Source organism: Enhydra lutris, unplaced genomic scaffold (assembly GCF_002288905.1).
Source record: "Enhydra lutris kenyoni isolate GAN:26980312 unplaced genomic scaffold, ASM228890v2 scaffoldscaffold12, whole genome shotgun sequence".
Classification (NCBI taxonomy): domain Eukaryota; kingdom Metazoa; phylum Chordata; class Mammalia; order Carnivora; family Mustelidae; genus Enhydra; species Enhydra lutris.
In genome coordinates this window covers 51,882,531-51,902,605 of record NW_019154096.1, presented here as the reverse complement: position 1 = coordinate 51,902,605, position 20,075 = coordinate 51,882,531, and the positions used below count along the sequence as shown (strand labels likewise).

Below are 20,075 nucleotides of genomic sequence, written 5' to 3'. Positions count from 1 at the left end.
TTTTCTCACATGACCAGTAAATATGGCACAGTGGGGCAGGGGCCTGAAGCTAGACTATCTGTGTTCATATTCCCACCGTTGTCCAGCAGTGCCATCTTGGGAGAATCGCTCAATTGCTTTTTGCTTCCATTGCTTCGTCTTTTAACTGGGATGATAAGACCGGCTACTTCAGCTTCTTGTCATTTGAATGAGTTAGTGTTTGTGAAGCACTTAAAACAGTACCTGGCATATGGGAAGCACTATATACATAGTTTTAAATAAACAAACTCTTATAATGTGCCAGGCAATTATTAAGCACCAATAGGCCTCCAGGAAAGTAGTGAACTCTTATCTCCCAAACACTTGTCGTATATCAACAATCCTTAGGCAGTTTTACATCAAGTCTTAGGACAACCCTGATGAAATGTCATTGTCATTCATTCATTCCGCCGGTGTTTATTGTCTACCAGGTGCCGGGAACTGTCTTCTTTAGGTCCTGGGATACACAGTCTGGGATTTATATATATATATATATATATATTTTTTTTTTTTCTGGGATTTATATTTTTAAAAATCACTATTTTAGGGGCGCCTGGGTGGCTCAGCGGGTTAAGCCGCTGCCTTCGGCTCAGGTCATGATCTCAGGGTCCTGGGATCGAGCCCCGCATCGGGCTCTCTGCTCAGTGGGGAGCCTGCTTCCCCCTCTCTCTCTGCCTGCCTCTCTGCCTGCTTGTGATCTCTCTCTGCCAAATAAATAAATAAAAATCACTATTTTATTAATACGTGATTTTTGATAGTTCTCTCGATTTCCAGATTAACTCTAAACTATAGCACACAGCGTTGCTCTTTAGTGAAAGTAGTTCCTCATAACTTCCGAAGTTTTAAATGGTAATATCTGTAGTGCTTTGGACGACGATTTTTCTTCCTGTTCTAATTATCATTGTTAGAGACTATCTTAATTTTGTATCCTTGTGAAATCTCTTTCAAATCTGTTATGTTTTCAGTAAGAACTTGACTTTTTTTACACTATAAAATGACACATTTGTTGGAAATTCTGTCATTTAGTATTTTTCTTTTTTAAAAATATTTATTTATTTGGACAGAGAGAGAGACAGCGCAAGAGAGGGAACAGAAGCAGGGGAAGTGGGAGAGGGAGAAGCAGGCTTCCTGCCAAGCAGGGAGCCAGATGTGGGGCTCCATCCCAGGGCCCTGGGATGGTGATCTGAGCTGAAGGCATACGCTTAATGACTGAACCAGCCAGGCACCCCTAGTATTTTTCTATTAAAGCAATGCTGCAATGCACAACTGTTTACCTCTGTACCTGCCTATCTTGTCAAACTTGTATAAACTTCGTTCGGATAGATTCCTAGAGGAGAACTTGCTTGGTAAAATGATATGTCCATTTTAATTTTGAGTGATTTTGCCAAAATGCAGTGTAAGAAAGCATTTCATCTGTCAACACCCTCACCAATAGTGCACAAGAGTGCCTTTTCTCCTGCATTCTCAATGACATCATTTACCAATATTTTTAGTTTTTATCAGTCTAATGAACAAAAATGGAGGAATTGGTGGGGTTTCAATTTAGTAATAAGGATGATTTTTTGGTATGTTTATTGGCCATTTGTATTTATTCTGTCTTGATTGATTTTTTTTATATCCTTAATTCATTTTTCTATCAATACAAGGAAGCACTGAGCATATAACAGGTGTGATACGCATGATAAACATATTCCAGACAATTTTTCCAAGTCATCATATTTCTATTTATGGTATCTATTGCCATACAACGTCAATTTTTATCTTTATGGCTTCTGAGATTATGTCATGATGGGGAAAGTCTCTTCTACCCTAATATCATTTTTAAAAATCTCCTTTATTTTCCATAGTTTGTTCATAGCTTAAAATGTTTACACCTTCAATCCACCTAAAGTTTATTTTTGTTTTCACTTGGTGGAAAAGAGAAAACCAAACTTTTTACCACAAATGAATTTGACATGATAATCAGCAGTCACTTTAGATGAAACTCTGTGCTGAGAAGATGCAGTTTCTAAAACCACATGCTGAGAGTTCAATATTGTCACACTGTCCTCAGAGAGCCCAAACAGCACATAGACGGATAGCCAAAGCAGAGTCTTTTTGGAGGACATTTTCCCAGTCCTCCCCATACCAGCTAAATTAAAGTGTTACTATGATACCATTAACGATTTAAAATAGCACTTTATTTTCAGTCGTTAACAAAAGTCACATATTCTGAAAAACCAAATAATTATCAAGTGTTGCTATTGTAATGTAATAGTTTCCTTTATACAAATGCTTAATTATATGTTAGATGTGAATGACTCGTGAACACATTTTATAGAAGCATTTTACAGAGGCACTCCATTTCTGGCGTATGATCCCAAATTTGCAGAAAATGACTTACCTGTGGATTAGAGAGAGACTAAGGCAGAATCTCGATGAGGGCAGGAAGGATTTAAAAGAGTGGGAGTCTTGATAAGCTTGTTCCATACATCCCTAGCTACAGAGGGACAGTACTATAATTTTTTTTCCTGTTTTTGCCCAATCAATAGAGAAGCACTTGGAACATCATGAGATGTGGAAGATAGTTATTAAGAATAACTAAATTGAAATAGAAATAACTGTGATGAAAAAGTTCTAGAGATCTGTTGCTCGACAATACGCATATAGTCAATACTACTGTATACACGCTTTAAGATGGTCAAGATGGTCAATTTTACATTATGTGTGTGTGTGTTTTTACTACGATTCAATAAAAAGTTAATTCTGCATTGTTGTGGTTTTTGCTTTTAATCAAGCAGCACATATTTGAGTACTTATTGGGTACCAAATATATTCTCATAGAGGATACCAGGAAGTACAGTTGATGGTTTCAGTTCTCAAGGAACTCACAAGCAGTCTAGTTGGAGGAAAAACTCAAGTACCCGTGAAAACGAACCATCTCAGGTAATATAATGTCACCACAGGTGGAGAAAAGACACACCATCTTATTTATAGAAAAGGCAGGAATCTCTTTGGGCTACAGTGATAGAAATATTCATTAGCTACTTCGATGGCGTTCAAAGCATTTTAATAGTTTCTAAATTGACCCTTTTTCTAGATCTCAGAGGCATTATCTCTGTTTAACAGATGAGGAAACAGAGGCTCAGAGGTTATAATTTTTCCAGGTTCACATAGAGCTGGGAACTAGACTCTGTCTTCCAGCTCTTACTCCTGGTGGGATTGATTTGAATCAGCACTGAAGATCTGCTGCCAACGAAGTTTTGAGGGTTAGAGCAGAACCCAGATGTGCTAGGGATACCACGGTTATGTATTTGCTAAAGTTAAGATTATTCTCTCCTCTCTGTCATCCTGCCAAGGAGCATCAAGTAACTTTTAGTACAAAATAACAGATTATTTTTTTCTTGTTACTACTGGGCAGAGAAACTCACATCATAGTGCAATAAAATGAGGACTAGCACACGAGCCTTCAGTTTTATTGCTATATACACACAGTCCTTTAGCCAACTATGGTCCCATGAAAGACATTCCTTACTAACACAGACAGCCAAATAAAATCTGCGAATCCTGATTTAAAATTATTTATCTGGGCTAAGACCATATGAATTACATACATTTTTAAAACCACATCCTGCTAGTTCAGTAGATTGACTTCTACCCAGAAAGTGCAGGAGAATTAGGTCTGTTCATACCAATAATCCTATCTGATTGCCCAGGGTCAAGCTACTGTTTATCTTTGCTAGACAGAACCCATATCCTGAACATATTCTGTGTTTTTCACCATTTACTTCAAGGCAATACAGGCTCTGACGTTCTTTCTACCTAATCACCTAAACAATAAGAAAAAGACTCTAATAGTTTCTTTTTCTAAAACATTAGGTAAAAGTAAACACACAGACACGGTGGTCAAGAGTGTCTTTTTTATTTTCCTTAGGAGCGCTTAGCATTTTGCAAAAGAAGGGCAGTGCTGCCCTCTACTGCTGGATGTTGAAATTTAGCGATACGCTCCTTTATCCTCAAGAGCTATGTGGAATGGATTAAGATAATACCACTCTGCGTTAGACTATCCTTTTAGGAGTTGTTTAAAAGAAATTTGTTTTTGGCAAACCCATTGAATGTGTTCCCTTCATTATCTCTTCACCTACCTTCATCTTGCATCAAAGCATAGGACGTTAGGACATACCCAACAAAAAAGGAATATCTCATCTTGGGGTGGGAGGCACGGAGGAAAGCTTAACACCTTGCTCTAGAAGTAAGAGGCTGTATTTGTGCTGCATTTAGGGAGAAACAGGGCAAGGAGAGGAACTTTTCTTATGACTTAAGGTCTGCAGACTTCCTATTCTTCTGTTGCTTGAAGTGTTTTCATTTGCTTTTTGCTAAAGTTATCAATTTCCTTTGTGTTTTCTGGCAGGAGGCAATAGTCACCTTGAAAAGTTGAGAGTAGTGGAACAGCATTTCTAAAACACCTTCTACTCATCAGAAAGAGATAATATAGAAATACAAGAAGTTATTGTTAACATTTTTATATTTTAATTAACTATTAATTGTGTTGTTACCTTTAAATCGCTTTGAGATTTTACAGATATCTACAAAGACTTTTTGGAGGACTCTAAATATTTAAGAACTTGTGTTCTTTGCTTTCTTTTTCATCTTTAAAAAAAATTCCAGAGAATATGCGTGCAAGAGGCCAGAACAGAGAGATTTTGGAGTTCGCCTAACTAATACCCTATAGCTATCCAGGGACCAAAGTGTAATCTCTATAGTAATCATCATCATCAACAACATCATCAAAATAAAATAATAACAATAATTTCTACAAGTGTGTTAAAAGTGTGTGTGTCAACACTAAGCAAAAATCTTTTTGTCCCAATTTTATACTTTTTTTTTTTTTAAGATTTGATTTATTTGTTTGACAGACAAGGATCACAAGTAGGCGGAGAAACAGGCAGAGAGAGAGAGGAAGGGAAGCAGGCTCCCCGCTGAGCAGAGAGCCTGATGTGGGGCTCGATCCCAGGACCTTGAGATCATGACCTGAGCCGAAGGCAGAGGCTTAACCCACTGAGCCACCCAGGTGCCCCTTTTTGTCCCAATTTTAGAAGCTTATTCCAAGTTTCAAGACTAGTAAAGGGACTAGTTGACTAGTAATCAAACTAGAATTTGATTGTATGTGCAAAGCAGATGCATTGTTTTACTAGGCAGCTGTCTTTCAATGAACAAATGAAACAAGTCTCAAAGGCAAGTGCTTGAAAACAACATCTGTGATGATGATGATGATGATGATGGTGACTGAGAACATACTGAGTATTTAGTAAGTGTCCTGTAAAATTCAAAGTGTTTTCTATTAAATCACTTAATTCTGAGGCACTTGGGTGTGAGTGTCTGACTCTTTTTTTTTTTTAAAGCTTTTACTTATTTATTTGACAGAGAGGCACATTGAGAGAGGGAACACAAGCAGAGGGAGTGGGAAAGGGAGAAGCAGGCTTCCTGCTAAGCAGGGAGTGTGATGCGGGACTTGATCCCAGGACACTGGGATCATGAACTGAGCCGAAGGCAGATGCTTAACCAACTGAGTCACCCAGGCACCTGTGAGTGTCCGATTCTTGATTTTGGCTTGGGTCATGATGTCAGAGTTGTGAGATGGAGCCCCGCATCAGACTCCACACTCAGTGGGGAGTCTGCTTCTCTCCCTCTCCCTCTCTCTGCACCTCTCTCTGATCACGCTTGCTCTCTCTCTCTCAAATAAATAAATAAGTCTTTTTTTTTAAAGATTTATTTATTTATTTATTTGACAGAGAGAGAGAGAGAGAGAGAGATCATAAGCAGGCAGAGGCAGGCAGAGAGAGAGGAGGACGCAGACTCTCCGCTGGGCAGAGAGCCCGACGTGGGGTTCGATTCCAGGACCCTGAGATCATGACCTGAGCCGAAGGCAGTGACTTAACCCACTGAGCCACCCAGGTGCCCCTAAATAAGTCTTTTTAAAAGTATATCATTTTATCCTCACAGCAACCCCATGAGGTAGAACTGTTATTATCCCCATGTTATAGATGAGGGGAGGAAACTGAGGCACGCAGAGGAAACTAGTTCTAGAGGCCATGCTTTTAACCACAAGAAGCTATACTGCTTCTTAAGTACCAACACTCTACAGCACAACAATTTCTTCTAAAGATTTTATTTTTTTAAGCAGGTTCCATGCATGGAGTCCAACATGGGGCTTGAGATCAAGACCCTGGGATCAAGACCTGAGCTGAGGTCAAGAGTCAGATGCTTAACCAACCAAGCCACCCAGGTGCCCCTTTAAAGATTTTATTCTTAAGTAATCTCTGTACCCGCTATGGGCTTGAACTCAAAAACCCCGAGATCGAGAGCTACATGTTCCACTGACTGAGCTAGCCAGGTGCACCAGCACAGGAGTTTCTAAATGGTACCCTGGAACTGAATTATGGCCAACAAGTAGATAAAACCATCGACAGTTGTCATCCAATTGATATCTCTGTTGTACAAAGGTCTCAGCAGCTTTAAAAAAAAAGTTCTGCCCATGTGGGTGCCTGGTTCAGGAACTAAGGTTAGCTGCTGTGTACTTCAGACCTCATTGCACATACACTTCTATGGGTTAGGAAGGACCAACAGACCCTCACTTGGTCCCTCCATGTGTGTAGGTGGGGAGAAGAGTCCTACATACAGGAGGAAGGAGTGAAGTGAGAGAAGAGAAGCGAAAGGAGCTGATCGTTCCACTAAGGCATGCCCAGGAAACAAGCCAGTTAATTTGAAGGACGAGGTTGATAAGCGATCACCTTCCTCAGCAAGAGTAAATGCCACCCAGCGGAGAACACCACCGCCTTAGGGGCTCTATGCTTATCTTATTGGCCACTACTCAGCCACACAGTGATTCTGAACAGATTGCAGGTTTGCCTTCTAGAGAAATACTCATTCAGCACACAAGTCAGCTTTTGAATAATACCCTACCCTTAGTGACAGCATACACCTAAATGTAACTATTCTGAGGCACTTTGCCCTTGAGTACAAAGGGTGAAAAACTCCTCCCTCTCCTGATTTGTTCCTAAATTTAGACCTTCAGGGTATCAGGGGCCAAAACTGAATACAATAAGCAGGTTTGGGTTTGGTTAGAGGTCTGTGCAGTGTCCATGGCTGACCTGGCCTGGACTGCCTCTTATGCTTGGGGCAGCGCTGCTCAACTCTGAACACTTCCAATTTCCAGGCAAGTATATTCTACAAGAATTCATTCCAGATGAAGCTGTTGCTGTGTGGGTTTCTAGTTCCTCCCTCCCAATTCTTTTGAAGAAAAAGGGAAAGAAAAAAAGCCAGGAGGGAGTTGGTAGAGAGGATGCTATGACAGTCATAGCAAATCATGAGGCAAGGAGAATACTAGTCCTCCTTTCCTTTGACTCTACTGCTCTCTTCCTGGACACGCACTTTGCCTGGTTGCCTACTTGTTTGGGCAATGTTTGCCTCTGAAGAGTCTTTTGCTTGTTCTAGCCATTCAGTAGGGAGGCAGCATTGCTCAATTCCAAGTCAAAGTGTTAAAATTAGCAATGGCCTGAAAAGCATTTTGTTTATTTCAAGATTGGCATTTTGTGTAGAGGGATGGGGTGCAGGGCTCAAGAGAGAGGGAACTGAATGTAATCTCCAAGAACCTAATATTACCAAGGAAAATGTTTGAGACTTGGATCCCACATGATATGTACTTTCCCTCCCCGCTATACCCAGTTAACTGTTTGCCCCTTTCTAAAATTTAGAACAGATATTATGAAGACATGAAGAAAAACTACAGATGTCACTTTCTTTGCCCCTATCTCCTTGACTTGGTTATGGAGCTGCTTAGATTGTCAATAAATATTTATTTGGACTTAGCTAAGTTCATCATGTTTAGGTAACCACGGATTGTTTTTCCTGCAGGAATGACGTAAGAAATGACCATGATATTGTTGGCCAACGCTGTGAAGATCATCCTTCTCAAACTCTGGGAAGGCTGGGCTGTACAACACCCCTCTCAGCAGTTGCCCTTTGCCTCTGCTTTTAGAACTACTAACAGTTCATTGTCATTTCACCTTCCGTGTTGAACTTGCAATCTTAGAGGAAAGCAGTATTAATGAAACACCCTGAGCAGTTAGCTTTGAAAGCAGAGGCAAAGCTCCTGGAAAAAAGCAGGTGATAACAAAGGTTGGCAGGTGCTGTCCAAAGTCTCTTTGGCTTGTATTGGTTACTATGAGTGGAAAATTCATTTTGAGATTTGTATTATTATCAATGAACAGAGGCTGGGGTATTGTTTTCTCCTGAAACACCAAGAGAATGGATGTGTCCTTCCACCATTTATTGCTTACTAAGTGCAAAACACTAGGGGATACTTACATAGGGTAGGATCTCTAGCCAAAAGAAGCTTACCATCTACAAGGGGTGTGGCAGATGGGCAATGACAACAACAGCTAACTAACATTTAGGGGGTGCTTACTATATGCAACTAAACACTTTGTATGTATCAACTCATATAATCCCCACAACAGCCCTAAGGAAAATACTAGTATCTCCACTTTACAGAGCAGGAACAGAGAGGTTGAGTCACTTGCCTAAACCTGCCTGTCAGTAAATGACAGAGCCAGAATCTAAAGCTAGGTGTTCTGGGTGCAGAGCTAGGTTCTTAACTAGGGCATTTTCTGAAATGGTAATATTGCCAACAAGGTACAGAAGCACAGGAAAAGAGAGGCGGATTTTGACCAGAGTGGGGGTTAAGAAGAGTCTTTATGAAGGAGGCATTTATTTACTCGGGATCTTGAAGGTCGCCCGGTGGACAGAGGAGCTGGGGAGGAAGGAACAGCCAGACTAAAAGAAGAGGCAGTTTGGGTACCAGCCAGATGATGACAGCACGATCTGGTTGAGTGCGTGCGGGGGAGCAAAGCTGGAGAGGGACACCTTGCCCAAATCCTGAAGGTCCTTGAGGACTAGGACCCTCTTTGTAAGGAAAGGTCACTCCCCCACTTTTAGTAGGATGTCCCCTGCCTGAAACCCAGGCAGGCGGCCCACCCATATTTCCTTCGGGGAGAACAGCGGGCAGGAATGGTCAAGGTCGCCGCGCGCGCTCCGGAGCTGCACGTTCAGGCCAAGGACTTTTCGTCCCGAGCGCGCAGACGCCGGGGATCTGGCTGCCAGCCGGGGTCAGGAAGGCGCGCGCTGCCCGGCCGGGCCCGGAGAACGCCTGCTCCTGGGTGCCGGAAGGCCGAACCTCCGGAATTCCCTCCGGCCACCTTCCTCCTCGCTGGGCCCTCGAAGGTCAGGGAAGCCACCTCCCGCTCCCCGTGCGGCTCGGCTCCTCCCGCCAGCCCCGGAGGCCCCGGAAGCAGGCCCTCAGCCATAGGAGTCCGCTCTGCCAATCAACCCTAGTCCGGGTCCCCCCTCTCTGCCGGCGCCCAGTGCATTGGTTGCATCATGACTGGCCTCCGATAAGATTCTCTGCTTGGATTGGCTAAGAGCGTCCCCTCCCTCCTGCCCTTTCTGCGTCAGAAGCTCCCGATTGGTTAGCCGCGTTGCCAAGTTCCGAACGCAGCTAGACCATTGGAGGCCGCGGGCCCGCCCCTGCCGGCTAGGTGAAGGTGAGAGTCTCCTCCAGTAGCCGTGTCTAGACCGGACCCAGTGGCTCCAGACGCAGAGTGGAAGCTCTCACCTGTCTCAAGCTCTCCTGCTATGGCGCCTCCATCTGTGTTCGCCGAGGTTCCGCAGGCCCAGCCGGTCCTGGTCTTTAAGCTCACTGCCGACTTCCGGGAGGATCCGGACCCCCGCAAGGTCAACCTGGGAGTGGGAGGTAAAGATGCAGCGAGTAGGAGCAACCTGGGCAGTGGAGCGGACCTAACCCGGGTGGTGGGTGCGGTGGGAAAGGCCGAGGCCTAGCTTGATGCTGGCTGGAGAGGTGGCAAGAATCACGGGGCTGTTTTTCAACCTGCCCATTTTACAGAGGGGCATGTGGAGTCCTTGGAAAAAGGAGATGTGTCCAAGGTCCACAGTGCAGGTCTAACAGCCAGGACACAAACCCAGTTTTACTGATTCCCCATTCTGTGTTCTTTATACTACTACATCCTTTCAACTGTTAATAAATGGGGAGGCCCAAGATAAGGGGAGGGAGGAAGCCAGGAATCCTGATAGGCTTGATGTCCTGGTTGCTGGAGAACGAATGAAGGAGAACTCTGAGCCTTAGGAAACTCTAGTCTGGGTTAGTAAATATTTGAGTGACTACCAGGTAGGTCACAATCAGCACTTTACCCAAGCCTTGTGGGGAGAAAGCCTGAGGCGTGCTTTTGGTCTCATGGATATCAACATCAAGGTGTGATACAATAGAACTCTAAAGTGCTTCTGACACAGGTTAATGCAGCCTGGGAGGACCTGGGAATCATATTCTGGTCCTCGCAGATGTGGTAGGAATGGTTAGAGATGGTAGGAAGGAGTGGAAAGAGTGGAAAGGAAGTAGAAGCTCGCTTTCGCCCATTCTTGTCTTCAGTTCTTGCTTGGACAGCTGAGAGCGTGGGCCTCAGTTTCCCCTTCTGCAAGAGAAGGGTTTAGATTGGAGTACCTCAGAATAACTCTAACATTCGGTGACTTTGTCATTTCTTATCACTCTCATTTAAATGTTTGAAGCTCCAAACACACTTGATCACACACAAAGACCAGCCAGGTTGAAGAAAATATGATGTTCATGCTAAGGAACAGATTGAGAGTAGAAGGACCAGAAATTTTGGAAAGAGAAAATCGAACTATTTTGTAGTGGATGGTGGTGAGAAGGAGGTTCAGAATCAGGCTTCCTGCTCTGACTGTACATAGGACCTGTTAAAAATAAGTCTTCACTAAGGAGTATGGGAAAGAGGTGAGAAAAAAGCCATTAAAAAGTATGGTTTGTTTAGGCTAGGTAATGAGTACATTGGCACCCATTATATTATTTTTGTGACTTTTGTGTATGTTTGAAATTTTCCATAATAAAGCATTTTTTAAAAAGTAAATACCATATAGTTTCAGCCATGGAGAGTAAGTGATGTTTTTACTGAGTAGGAGAAGTATTGAAAGTTTGCCTTGAGTTGAATTGGAGTCGGGTACCATTCAAGCTCTTAATTTAAATCCAATTTATAACCTCCAAGTATTTAATTAGGGCCAGATATATAATATGATGTTGACTTAAATACATCTTCTAAAAGTGTTCCGTTTTTTGTGGGAGGGGGTCTCAGTTACCATTAAACGATCTTACAGGGTTTTTGTGAGACTCAAATACATTACAAGCACTTAGAATAATGTCTGGCAAATAAGTACGGGTTATGTAAGAGTTGTTTTGGCATTTCTTTGGGTAGGTTGCACAGAAGATGTTGAAAAAAATTTTCAGCTTAAGAACTGCAAAATGAAATCATTTCTGACATTGGTTTAGAAATAAACTGCTGGGTGCAGAGAAGTAGTGCCTGGTCAGCCCAGGCCAGAAATGATTGGCCCAGAAGTAGAGTTTGCAGTTCAGGTGGTCATCTCACCTGTGACGGTGCCTTTGTCATGTTTCCCAGGAACCCAGGAACGTTCCCTCCTTACCAGGAACAAATAATGTGTGCCTTTAATCTTAATGTGTACAAGGTCTCTGGAGGGCTGTTGCCACCAGAAGGAAGCTGAAGCCCAGTTGGATAAAGTAGTTTGCCCCGGGTCATAGGGCTATTGGTGGTGGAACTGTCCTCTCCTCTATTTTGGGTCCGTTAGGTGGTCCAGAGGCTGCCAGTGTGCACTGTAGTGGGAAGAGCCGGGAGATCTTAGTACAGGCCATCCCTGCAGTCCAGCAGCGTGACCTTGGGAGGGCTGTATAGCATCCTGGAACTCAGTCTGTTGAGGAGCAGAGATGGAATGCCTCCCTCTCTCAAATTCTACTCAAACATTCACTAGCACGTTACATGTAGGATAATGATGTTGGCCTCATCAGTTGGCTTAGGATTAAATGAGTAATTATGTGTGAAATGTGATACATAAGTGAAAAGTGATAAAAATACTATTTTTCTTTTTATGATCTCTTTTTTGGTGGATGGCAGGGGCTCAGGTAAGGGTCTAATTAGAGTAGAAAGAGAGGTCTCCTTCCAGCTTTTGTATGTTCTAGCTCTAGTTAATACAAATCCCCAAGTATATCCTCTGTGAAGGAAATGTAATTAATTAATCACTGACTTTGGAGAAGATACTCCCCACCCCACCCCCTTAAGATAAAACCCAGGGGAGATTATCCAGCTCATGTTCTAGTGCTGTTGGATGTGTTTAAAATAAGCTGCAACTATAATTTCACTACCTAGTTTCTACTTGCTGAGTTTCTCCAGAGATACTCTTGCTGGCACTGGTTCCCTAATTTCCTTCTAGGTAAAGCAGAGCGTCACATTTAAGTACAACGTGCCCTGAGCTGGCCATTTTGGTGCTTCTCAGGGTTTGAGACCCGTGGCTTCAAGGGCAGGGGGGGACATGGGTCCAGCCTCATGCTGCCTGAACAAGACATTGCTTAATAGACTCCAGTCTTTTTATCACGGGAATTGAGCTTCCTTTAGTTCCAAATAACCTTCTCTTATTTTAATATTTGTTGTGTTTTTTAATGGGGATTTCTAGCATCTTCACATAAAATTGTCGGATAGAAGTGCTGTATCAGGTGTTTCTGAATACTCCCCGGCCCTTGTCCCAGGACTCTAGCTGGAAAAAAGGGCTTTAAGAGGCATATATATGTGCAGGGGCTCCTGGGAGGGGAGCGAGGAAAGTGGAGATGTTCAGAGGAGAGGAGGGGGATGGTTTGATCATTTAATTCTCTGCGTTCTTCCTTTCTTCTGAAAAGCAGCACTCCTGAACTCCCCTGAAACCTGTGTGATGAAGAGGCCTCCGTCGCACAGGCCTCTGGGGTCTGCTTGCTTCAGGCTTTCTCTTGCTCTTAGAAAAAAACCACATGGATCCATGAACTTAATAATATGACAGCCCAGCTCTTATAATCCACTTGATCTTGGGCAAATTATTCAACGCTTCTGACCTCAGTTTCCAGATCATAGTATCTGTATTGTGAGTCATTACAGGAATTAAACGGGTTAGAAGAAAAAGTAAAGCGCTTAGCACAGTGCCTCGTAGGTACTAAGTATTCAGTAAGTCCTTGTTATTACGATGGCTCAGGTACTGTTGACATCTGTAATTAGGGAATCTTTCTTTCCATCCTGCACTACTTCCCTGAAAGCCAGACCCATCCTCGGTACAGTTTGCTAAACACATCCTACAAATGCAGCATGTTCAGAAAACTCATCATTTCCACCTTCCCCTCAATCTTTCTTTTTCTACTTACGTTTTATATCTTAGTGGGACCCCTTCTCCATCCACCCCCTCCCCATCCCCACATCACCACCAGCCTTTATCCAGACTAGACAGACTTTTGAGTCATTTGTCATCTTTTCCCTGTTCCCACGTCAGTTTATTTGGTCATTAGGTTCTGTATTTTATACCTCATAAATCTATTTTGAGTATCTCGTCTTTTCTTTACCCTTGTTGCCACTACCTGAATCAGAGACTCCATTACTGCCTCTCTGAATGCCCGCAGTACCCGCCTGACTTCACTATCCATCCCTGTTCCCCTTTGCAGTTTATTTTCTGTCGTGTCACTCAGATGATCCTGTTCAGATGGACCACTATCCACATCACTCTCTTTGAGTGCTTTCAGTGGTTTCCCCATTGAAACTATGTTCCTTAGATGAGGATGTCCTCCAAGACTGACCCATATTCCTCCACGGGTCCTATGTCTGAGCCCCGAAGGTGCAGATCCTCAGAAGCCTCCCGTCTCCAACTCTCTTGGACCTTCAGACAGGCGTTCCCTCAGTCTGGTGAAGGGAAGCAAAATGTAACCCTCCCCCCACCCCCCGAAATAGGCTCTAAGCTGGTTATTTATTTACTTATTTATTTAAGATTTTATTTGTTTATTTGATAGAGAGCACAAGTAGGTGGAGCTACAGGCAGAGGGGGAGGGAGAAGCAAGCTCAGTGCTAAGCTGGAAGCCCGACTTGGGGCGACTTGGGGCTCGATCCCAGGACCCTGTGATCCTGACCTGAGCTGAAGGCAGCTGCTTAACTGAGCCCCCAGGCACTTCCTAAGTTGTTTTTTTTTTTTTTTTTTAAGCTGGTTATTTTTAAGAAACTGTAAATACAGGAGAAATTCTGAAAACCAAGTAGAAGTTACCCTTTTTATAAGAAACATTTACATTTATAAGGGAAATATCCATTTGTAAGAATGTCTTTCTCAGGTGACTCTAAATCTGGAGGAACTATCAGTGGAGAGGCAGGGCTTAAATCTGCATCTTGACCTTTCTCTTGTTTCCTGTGCCTCTAAGGTCATCTTGCAGAGTTGACTCCCCACCCCCAACATTGTTGTCTTTAGCTGAAGGTGGTATTTAAGGTAACGGCTTTGGCCACTGTATGGCGTTAACTCAGTTGTCCTGTGTCTCTCCCATGTATACAGGTGGTAGAGGTTATTAAACTTTTGTTTTTCCTCCTGTTAATCTGTTATGGCAATCTAATTATTAGACCAGCCAGAGAAACTAGAAGGGCAGAAGGGAAGACTCCGCTTCCACGCTGGAATGCCGTTCCTTGACTACCTTTTAAATTCCTACTCATTTTTCATCCTTCATTCTCTGTAAAGTCTTCCCTGACTCGTTACAAGAGAATTAAGGGCTGTATATACTGTGTTTCCTCCAGGGCAGACAGTATCTAACTCTGCCTTGCACATTTCTGTGTAGCTACTTAGAGCCAATGTCTTCTCCTTGGTAGATTCAGTAAGTCCTTGTTGAATGAATGAGTGAATGAAAACATGGATGAGAAACTCCTGGGTCTGACAGACAGGAATGAAAATCCACTGGGAGAGTAGGAATCATAGTTGTTAATAATGCTTGACCTCATTGCTCTAGTCACCAAGAACCTTCTTCTGTTTGCTTCATTAGGGCAGTTAGGCAAGGCCTGGGGTATGAACCTGGAACTGAACCTGGGAGAAACTGGACTGTGGAGGAGGCCGGGGAGGTATAAGTTGGCCAATTTCTCCTTTGTCACAATATAGACACAATGACTCCTTGCATCTAGTCTTACGACAAGATTTTTTAGAGTAGTACAGAGTAGACGGTATGGGTAAGAATGGTGGTTCTGGGACTTTTTTTGTCTTTCCTATTTATAATACATGGTTTACAAATGACTTATCATAAATACAATACATATGGCATAATTTTGCAATACACATAATCTCCAAACACAGATATGAAGCCTAACAGAACTGGTTTTTCTATGAACACCCACATTGTACATCTAAATAGTATCCCCTCTGTGTGGTTTAGTTAAAGATACGTTTGCCCTTGCTGCAAGTTGCATTTCCAGAAATCAAATTTACTTTCAAAGGACAAAGATTTGGCACCATTGAGGATATTCAAAATAATGAGACATCATGTCTAAAAATAATTCCAAAAGAAGAATTCCAAGAATATTATGAACAGTGGTAGCATTGTGATCATAGAGAAATCTTCAGGGACAACTCTTACTTGGAAGTGGTTATTTTGACATCTGTTTAAAAAACCACACCAGCGGTGCCTGTGTGGCTCAGTCGGTTGAACGACTGCTTTTGGCTCAGATTATGATCTTCAGCTCAGGTCCTCATCCCAGGGTCCTCATCCCAGGGTCCTGGGATCGTGCCCTGCATTAGCAGGGAGCCTGCTTCCCCCTCCCTCCGCCCCTACCCCCTGCTCTTGCACACACATGTGTTCTCTCTCTCTCTCTCATTTCAAGTAAATAAACAAAATATTAAAAAGAAAAAAAAAAAAACCAGACTAAATCCCACCTGATACCATAGGCTTCTGACTTGTTTGGAAGGAATTTGGTAGGCCAGGGGGTAGCGTGTGAGTGTTGTGGCAGTGTTGCCACAGTGTTGCGAGTCACAGCCACCTACCTAGAGACCATTGATTGGTTAGTGGCTGTGTCAGTCTGCACCTCTATCTACATTCTTATTACTCATTTGAGGTGCTTATCAGATTCATACATGACACATCCCTAGAGGGTAGAGTTCATTGATAGAAGAAAGACCCTGAGGGCACGTGGGTGGCTCAGTTGGTTAAGCCACTGCCTTCCACATCAGGCTCCCAGCTCCATGGGGAGTCTGCTTCTCCCTCTGACTGCTCCCCTCTCATGCTTTCTCTCTCTCTCTCTCTCTCAAATAAATAAATAAAATCTTAAAAAGTAAGACCCCAAGTCAAAATGATCTTATAAACTCTTTATTTGTTGTATGAGTTTTGACTGTAATTTTACATCTAGAAACTTTAAGGGAACATGCATGAATATATGTAAAGATATAAGAACATTTTTCACGGTGTTTATAATATCAGAAGCAATGCAAATAGTAAATAAATTTTGCATGAAAAGGAATGTTGTCTAGCTACTAAAATTGTGTTGTAAATGGCTCATAAATATGAACAGTGGGTGCGCCTGAGTGGCTCAGTGGATTAAGCCTCCAACTCCTGATCTCCGCTCATGTCTTGATCTCAGGCTCATGAGTTCAGGTCCTGTGTTGGGCTCAGTGCTGAGCATGGGGCCTACTTAAATAAATATGTATGAGAGTAAATAAGTAAATAAGACAAATGACCAACTGAATTCATGATAAGAGAAATGTGAATTAAAACTACCCTGAGTTACCATTTGCATCCTCATACTGGCAAAAATTTACTCTGGATGAGGCTATGGAAGCAGATGCTTACATGCTGATGGTAGGAGTGTTAACTGATAAAATCCTTGTGGAGGCCAATTTGGATATATGTCAGAACTACAAATTTTTACACATACTTCTTAGCCTACAGTTCCATTTTCAACCCTGCATCTATCTTATGGATATATTTACATGAAGATGACATATGTATGAGGTTGTTCACTGAAGCATTGTTATGTAATAGCCAGAGATTGGAAATAGCTCACATGTCCATCAACAAGAGACTGGCAAAACAAATTATGGTACATTCATCAGTTATGCAGCTGTAGAAAAAGAATGGAAGAGGGCACCTGGGTGGCTCAGTTGGTTAAGATGTGACTCTTGATCTCAATTCAGGTCATGAGCTCAGGGTAGTGAGCTCAAGCCCGAAGGGGGCTCTGCTCAGCCTGGCATCTGCTTGAGATTCTCTCTTCCTCAGCATCCTGCCCCCCCGCCCGCTTCCTTGCACTCACTTGTGCTCTCTTTCTCTTTCTCAAAATAAATGCATCTTTAAAAAAAAAAAAAATCAAGGGCACTCTGTACACAGAAAAATATCTTTAGAAAAAGCAAGGAATAGAACAGTGTATAATATATGTTACCTTTTATGTAAAAAAGGGGGACATAAGAGGCTGTATTTGCTTATGTATGCATAGGGAAATTCTGGAAAGATACAAAAGAAATGAAGAATAACTTATTTATTGGAGGGGAGGATTTGGAACGAGATAGATGGAGGCTTAGGATGGAGTGGGGACGTGAATATATCATCTGTTAAAAGAATAGTGAATGACAATGAAAAATACTTGTATTTAGTAAGTGGAAAAAAGCGTGTTGAAAATTTTATATACAGTATGATGCAGATTTTATAAAAGAATATGCTCATGTAGAAGCTCAGAAGGTTGTACACTAAAATGTTCATACTCTGTCTCTGAGTGCTGAGATTATATATTAATCATAATGTCTATCATTTGCTCTCTGGGCTTTTTAAAATTTCCTACAGTCAGCATACGTTGTTCTATAAACAATCTCAACCACCCTAAAAAGTGGTTTTTAAAAAGAAGTCAGGGGTTCATGTTGGGCAGAAATCAACAAGATAAAATAATCAGAATTACTCTAAAATTTTCGATTTCAAAATCACTTGAAAAAGTGTGGGTCTGTTGGAGAACTAAACATTCCAGCAGAGTCAGGTGACCCCTGTGAGGAATCAGCTCAGATCATTGGCTTGCGTGCAAGCCACAGCCGGTGCCCTCTAAAGCTGTAATCCTGAGATAATCATACGGTACAAGAGGGGAAAAAAAAATCAGTGATAGGATAACAGGACCAGAAATACTTTCAGTGTCGAGGTGCTTAGAAATTTGCTATAGGCAGGATTAATTATGAAATAGATACATTTAGATCAATAAAAGTGTGGAATATGAAGTAAGAGGAATAGTCAGATGCTCAGGCATGGCAGAGAGAGGACAAAGATGTGTGCAGACATCAAATAGGTTGTCCGGGATTGTGTAACCATCTGCTGGAATCTTCAGCCCCGGGGCCTCTGCTCACGATTTGTCCCACTTCTGTTCTTCTAGGACAAGAGGAGGAGGTAGGCCTTTTGCCACCTCCTTTCCACATTTTATGTTTGAAGTTGCAGCAGTCATGTGAAGGAGCACCTAGCACTTTTCCAGAATTCTCTTGGGAGATTTCTTGGGAGAAGGAAGATGATTCTGGACTCATGGCTTTACAGATCTCAATGTGCTAGGACGATCAACAGAGCAACTGTTAGGTGGTCGTGAGTGTGCAGAGTGCTGTCTCGTGCACTCTCTGTCCATCAGGCTCTGTGATGTCCCAGTGATATTTCAGCATTCTGTTTTTTCGAGGTCACATATTTAAGAGCTTGCGTATCTGTAAGGGTGGCACCATGGCTGTCTTGCCTGCCCTAGCGCCTCACCCAGTGCCTGGCCCAAAGCAGATGGACAGTCAGGAAATGAACTTGATTTTCATTTCGCTCTCTGTTTGATGGAAGGAGGTGGAAGGCACCCAGTCCCAGCACCTGCTTTTCCTTGAATGAAGCCTGCCTCCTCCCTCTTAAGCGACTCTTCGCTGTGTTCCAGCTTACCGCACAGACGACTGCCAGCCCTGGGTTTTGCCGGTCGTGAGGAAGGTGGAGCAGAAGCTTGCTAACGACAGCAGTCTGAACCATGAGTACCTGCCCATCCTCGGCCTCGCTGAGTTCCGGACCTGTGCTTCCCGCCTGGCCCTCGGGGATAACAGCCCAGCTATCCAGGAGAAGCGGGTGAGTTTTGGGAAAGGATGGACAGTTGGCCCTTGAACAGTGTGGGGGTTAGGGGTGCCGATTCCGTCAAAAATCCTTAAATCACTATGGACTCTCCCAAAACTGACCTGCCGATAGGCTACTGGCCACCTATGGATAACCACAACACAAAACACGTGTTTTGTATGTGTTCTTAAAATAAAGTGAGAGAAGAGAAAATGTTATGTATGTGGACCTGCACAATTTAAGCCTGTGTCATTCAGGGTCAACTATGTTTTCTTTAGAAATTGCAAAGGTGAGACAAGGTTGAAAACTCAGTTTGGCTTAAAGTCTGTTGAAGTGTCCGTGAACAAGGGTTTAAGTAGTGTGAACTGAAGGCCGGGGTTGCGCATGTGGTAGGGCCAGACGGCAAGCCTGGCCTCTGTGGCTGCTGGGTCCTCTGCTGTACGTAGACCGTCACATTGTGGCTACTGGGTCGAAGCCATTTGTGGAAATGCCAAGCCAAGGGAGTTTAATGGAATGACCAAGATAATCCGGTCTGGACCAAGATCTGCTCTTCTTTAACCACAGTTAAGGCATTTACTCTCTAACCCCTACATGTCATCTGTGTTAGGAAAGGACTGGTTTGTGGTTCATGGTCCCATAGGGGATTATTTAAGGGGCCTCTGAACCCCTTGAAATTTTTTTTGTTGTGTTGTGTTGTGTTGTTTGTTTGTTTGTTTGTTTTTGGGAGAGAGCATGCACAAGGGGGTGGGGGGCAGAGGGAGAGAGGGAGAGAGTCCCAAGCAGGCTCCACGCCCAGTGCCAAGCCTGATCTGGGGCTTGATCTCACGACTCTGAGATCATGACCTGAGCTGAATTCAGGAGTCCGATGCTTAACTGACTGAGGCACCCAGGCGCCCCCACACCCTGACATTTTATGCAGAATTCTGTGTGTATGTGTTTTTCTGGGGAGAAGGGGATTCAGAAGCCAGGGATAGTGGTCGGGATAGAATTGGGATGTGGGCTGAACTTTGGGTAATGAGGCCAGGACTCTGGTTCCCAATTCTGGGAATTAGTGTAGAATAGTATCACCTGGGGAATTTTATAT

General features: G+C 43.1%; 1 protein-coding gene across 1 annotated transcript in view; it reads left to right on the top strand.

Annotated features, from left to right (window-relative positions):
* The first annotated feature begins 9,560 nt into the window (after positions 1 to 9,560).
* LOC111144929 (glutamic-oxaloacetic transaminase 1) overlaps positions 9,561 to 20,075 on the top strand; it is a 31,947-nt gene continuing 21,432 nt past the window's right edge. The window contains exons 1-2 of the mRNA XM_022499538.1: positions 9,561 to 9,808; positions 18,825 to 19,006. Of these exons, the coding sequence (XP_022355246.1) occupies positions 9,691 to 9,808; positions 18,825 to 19,006 (300 nt within the window). The 5' untranslated portion in view covers positions 9,561 to 9,690. The remainder of the gene's footprint in view (positions 9,809 to 18,824; positions 19,007 to 20,075) is intronic.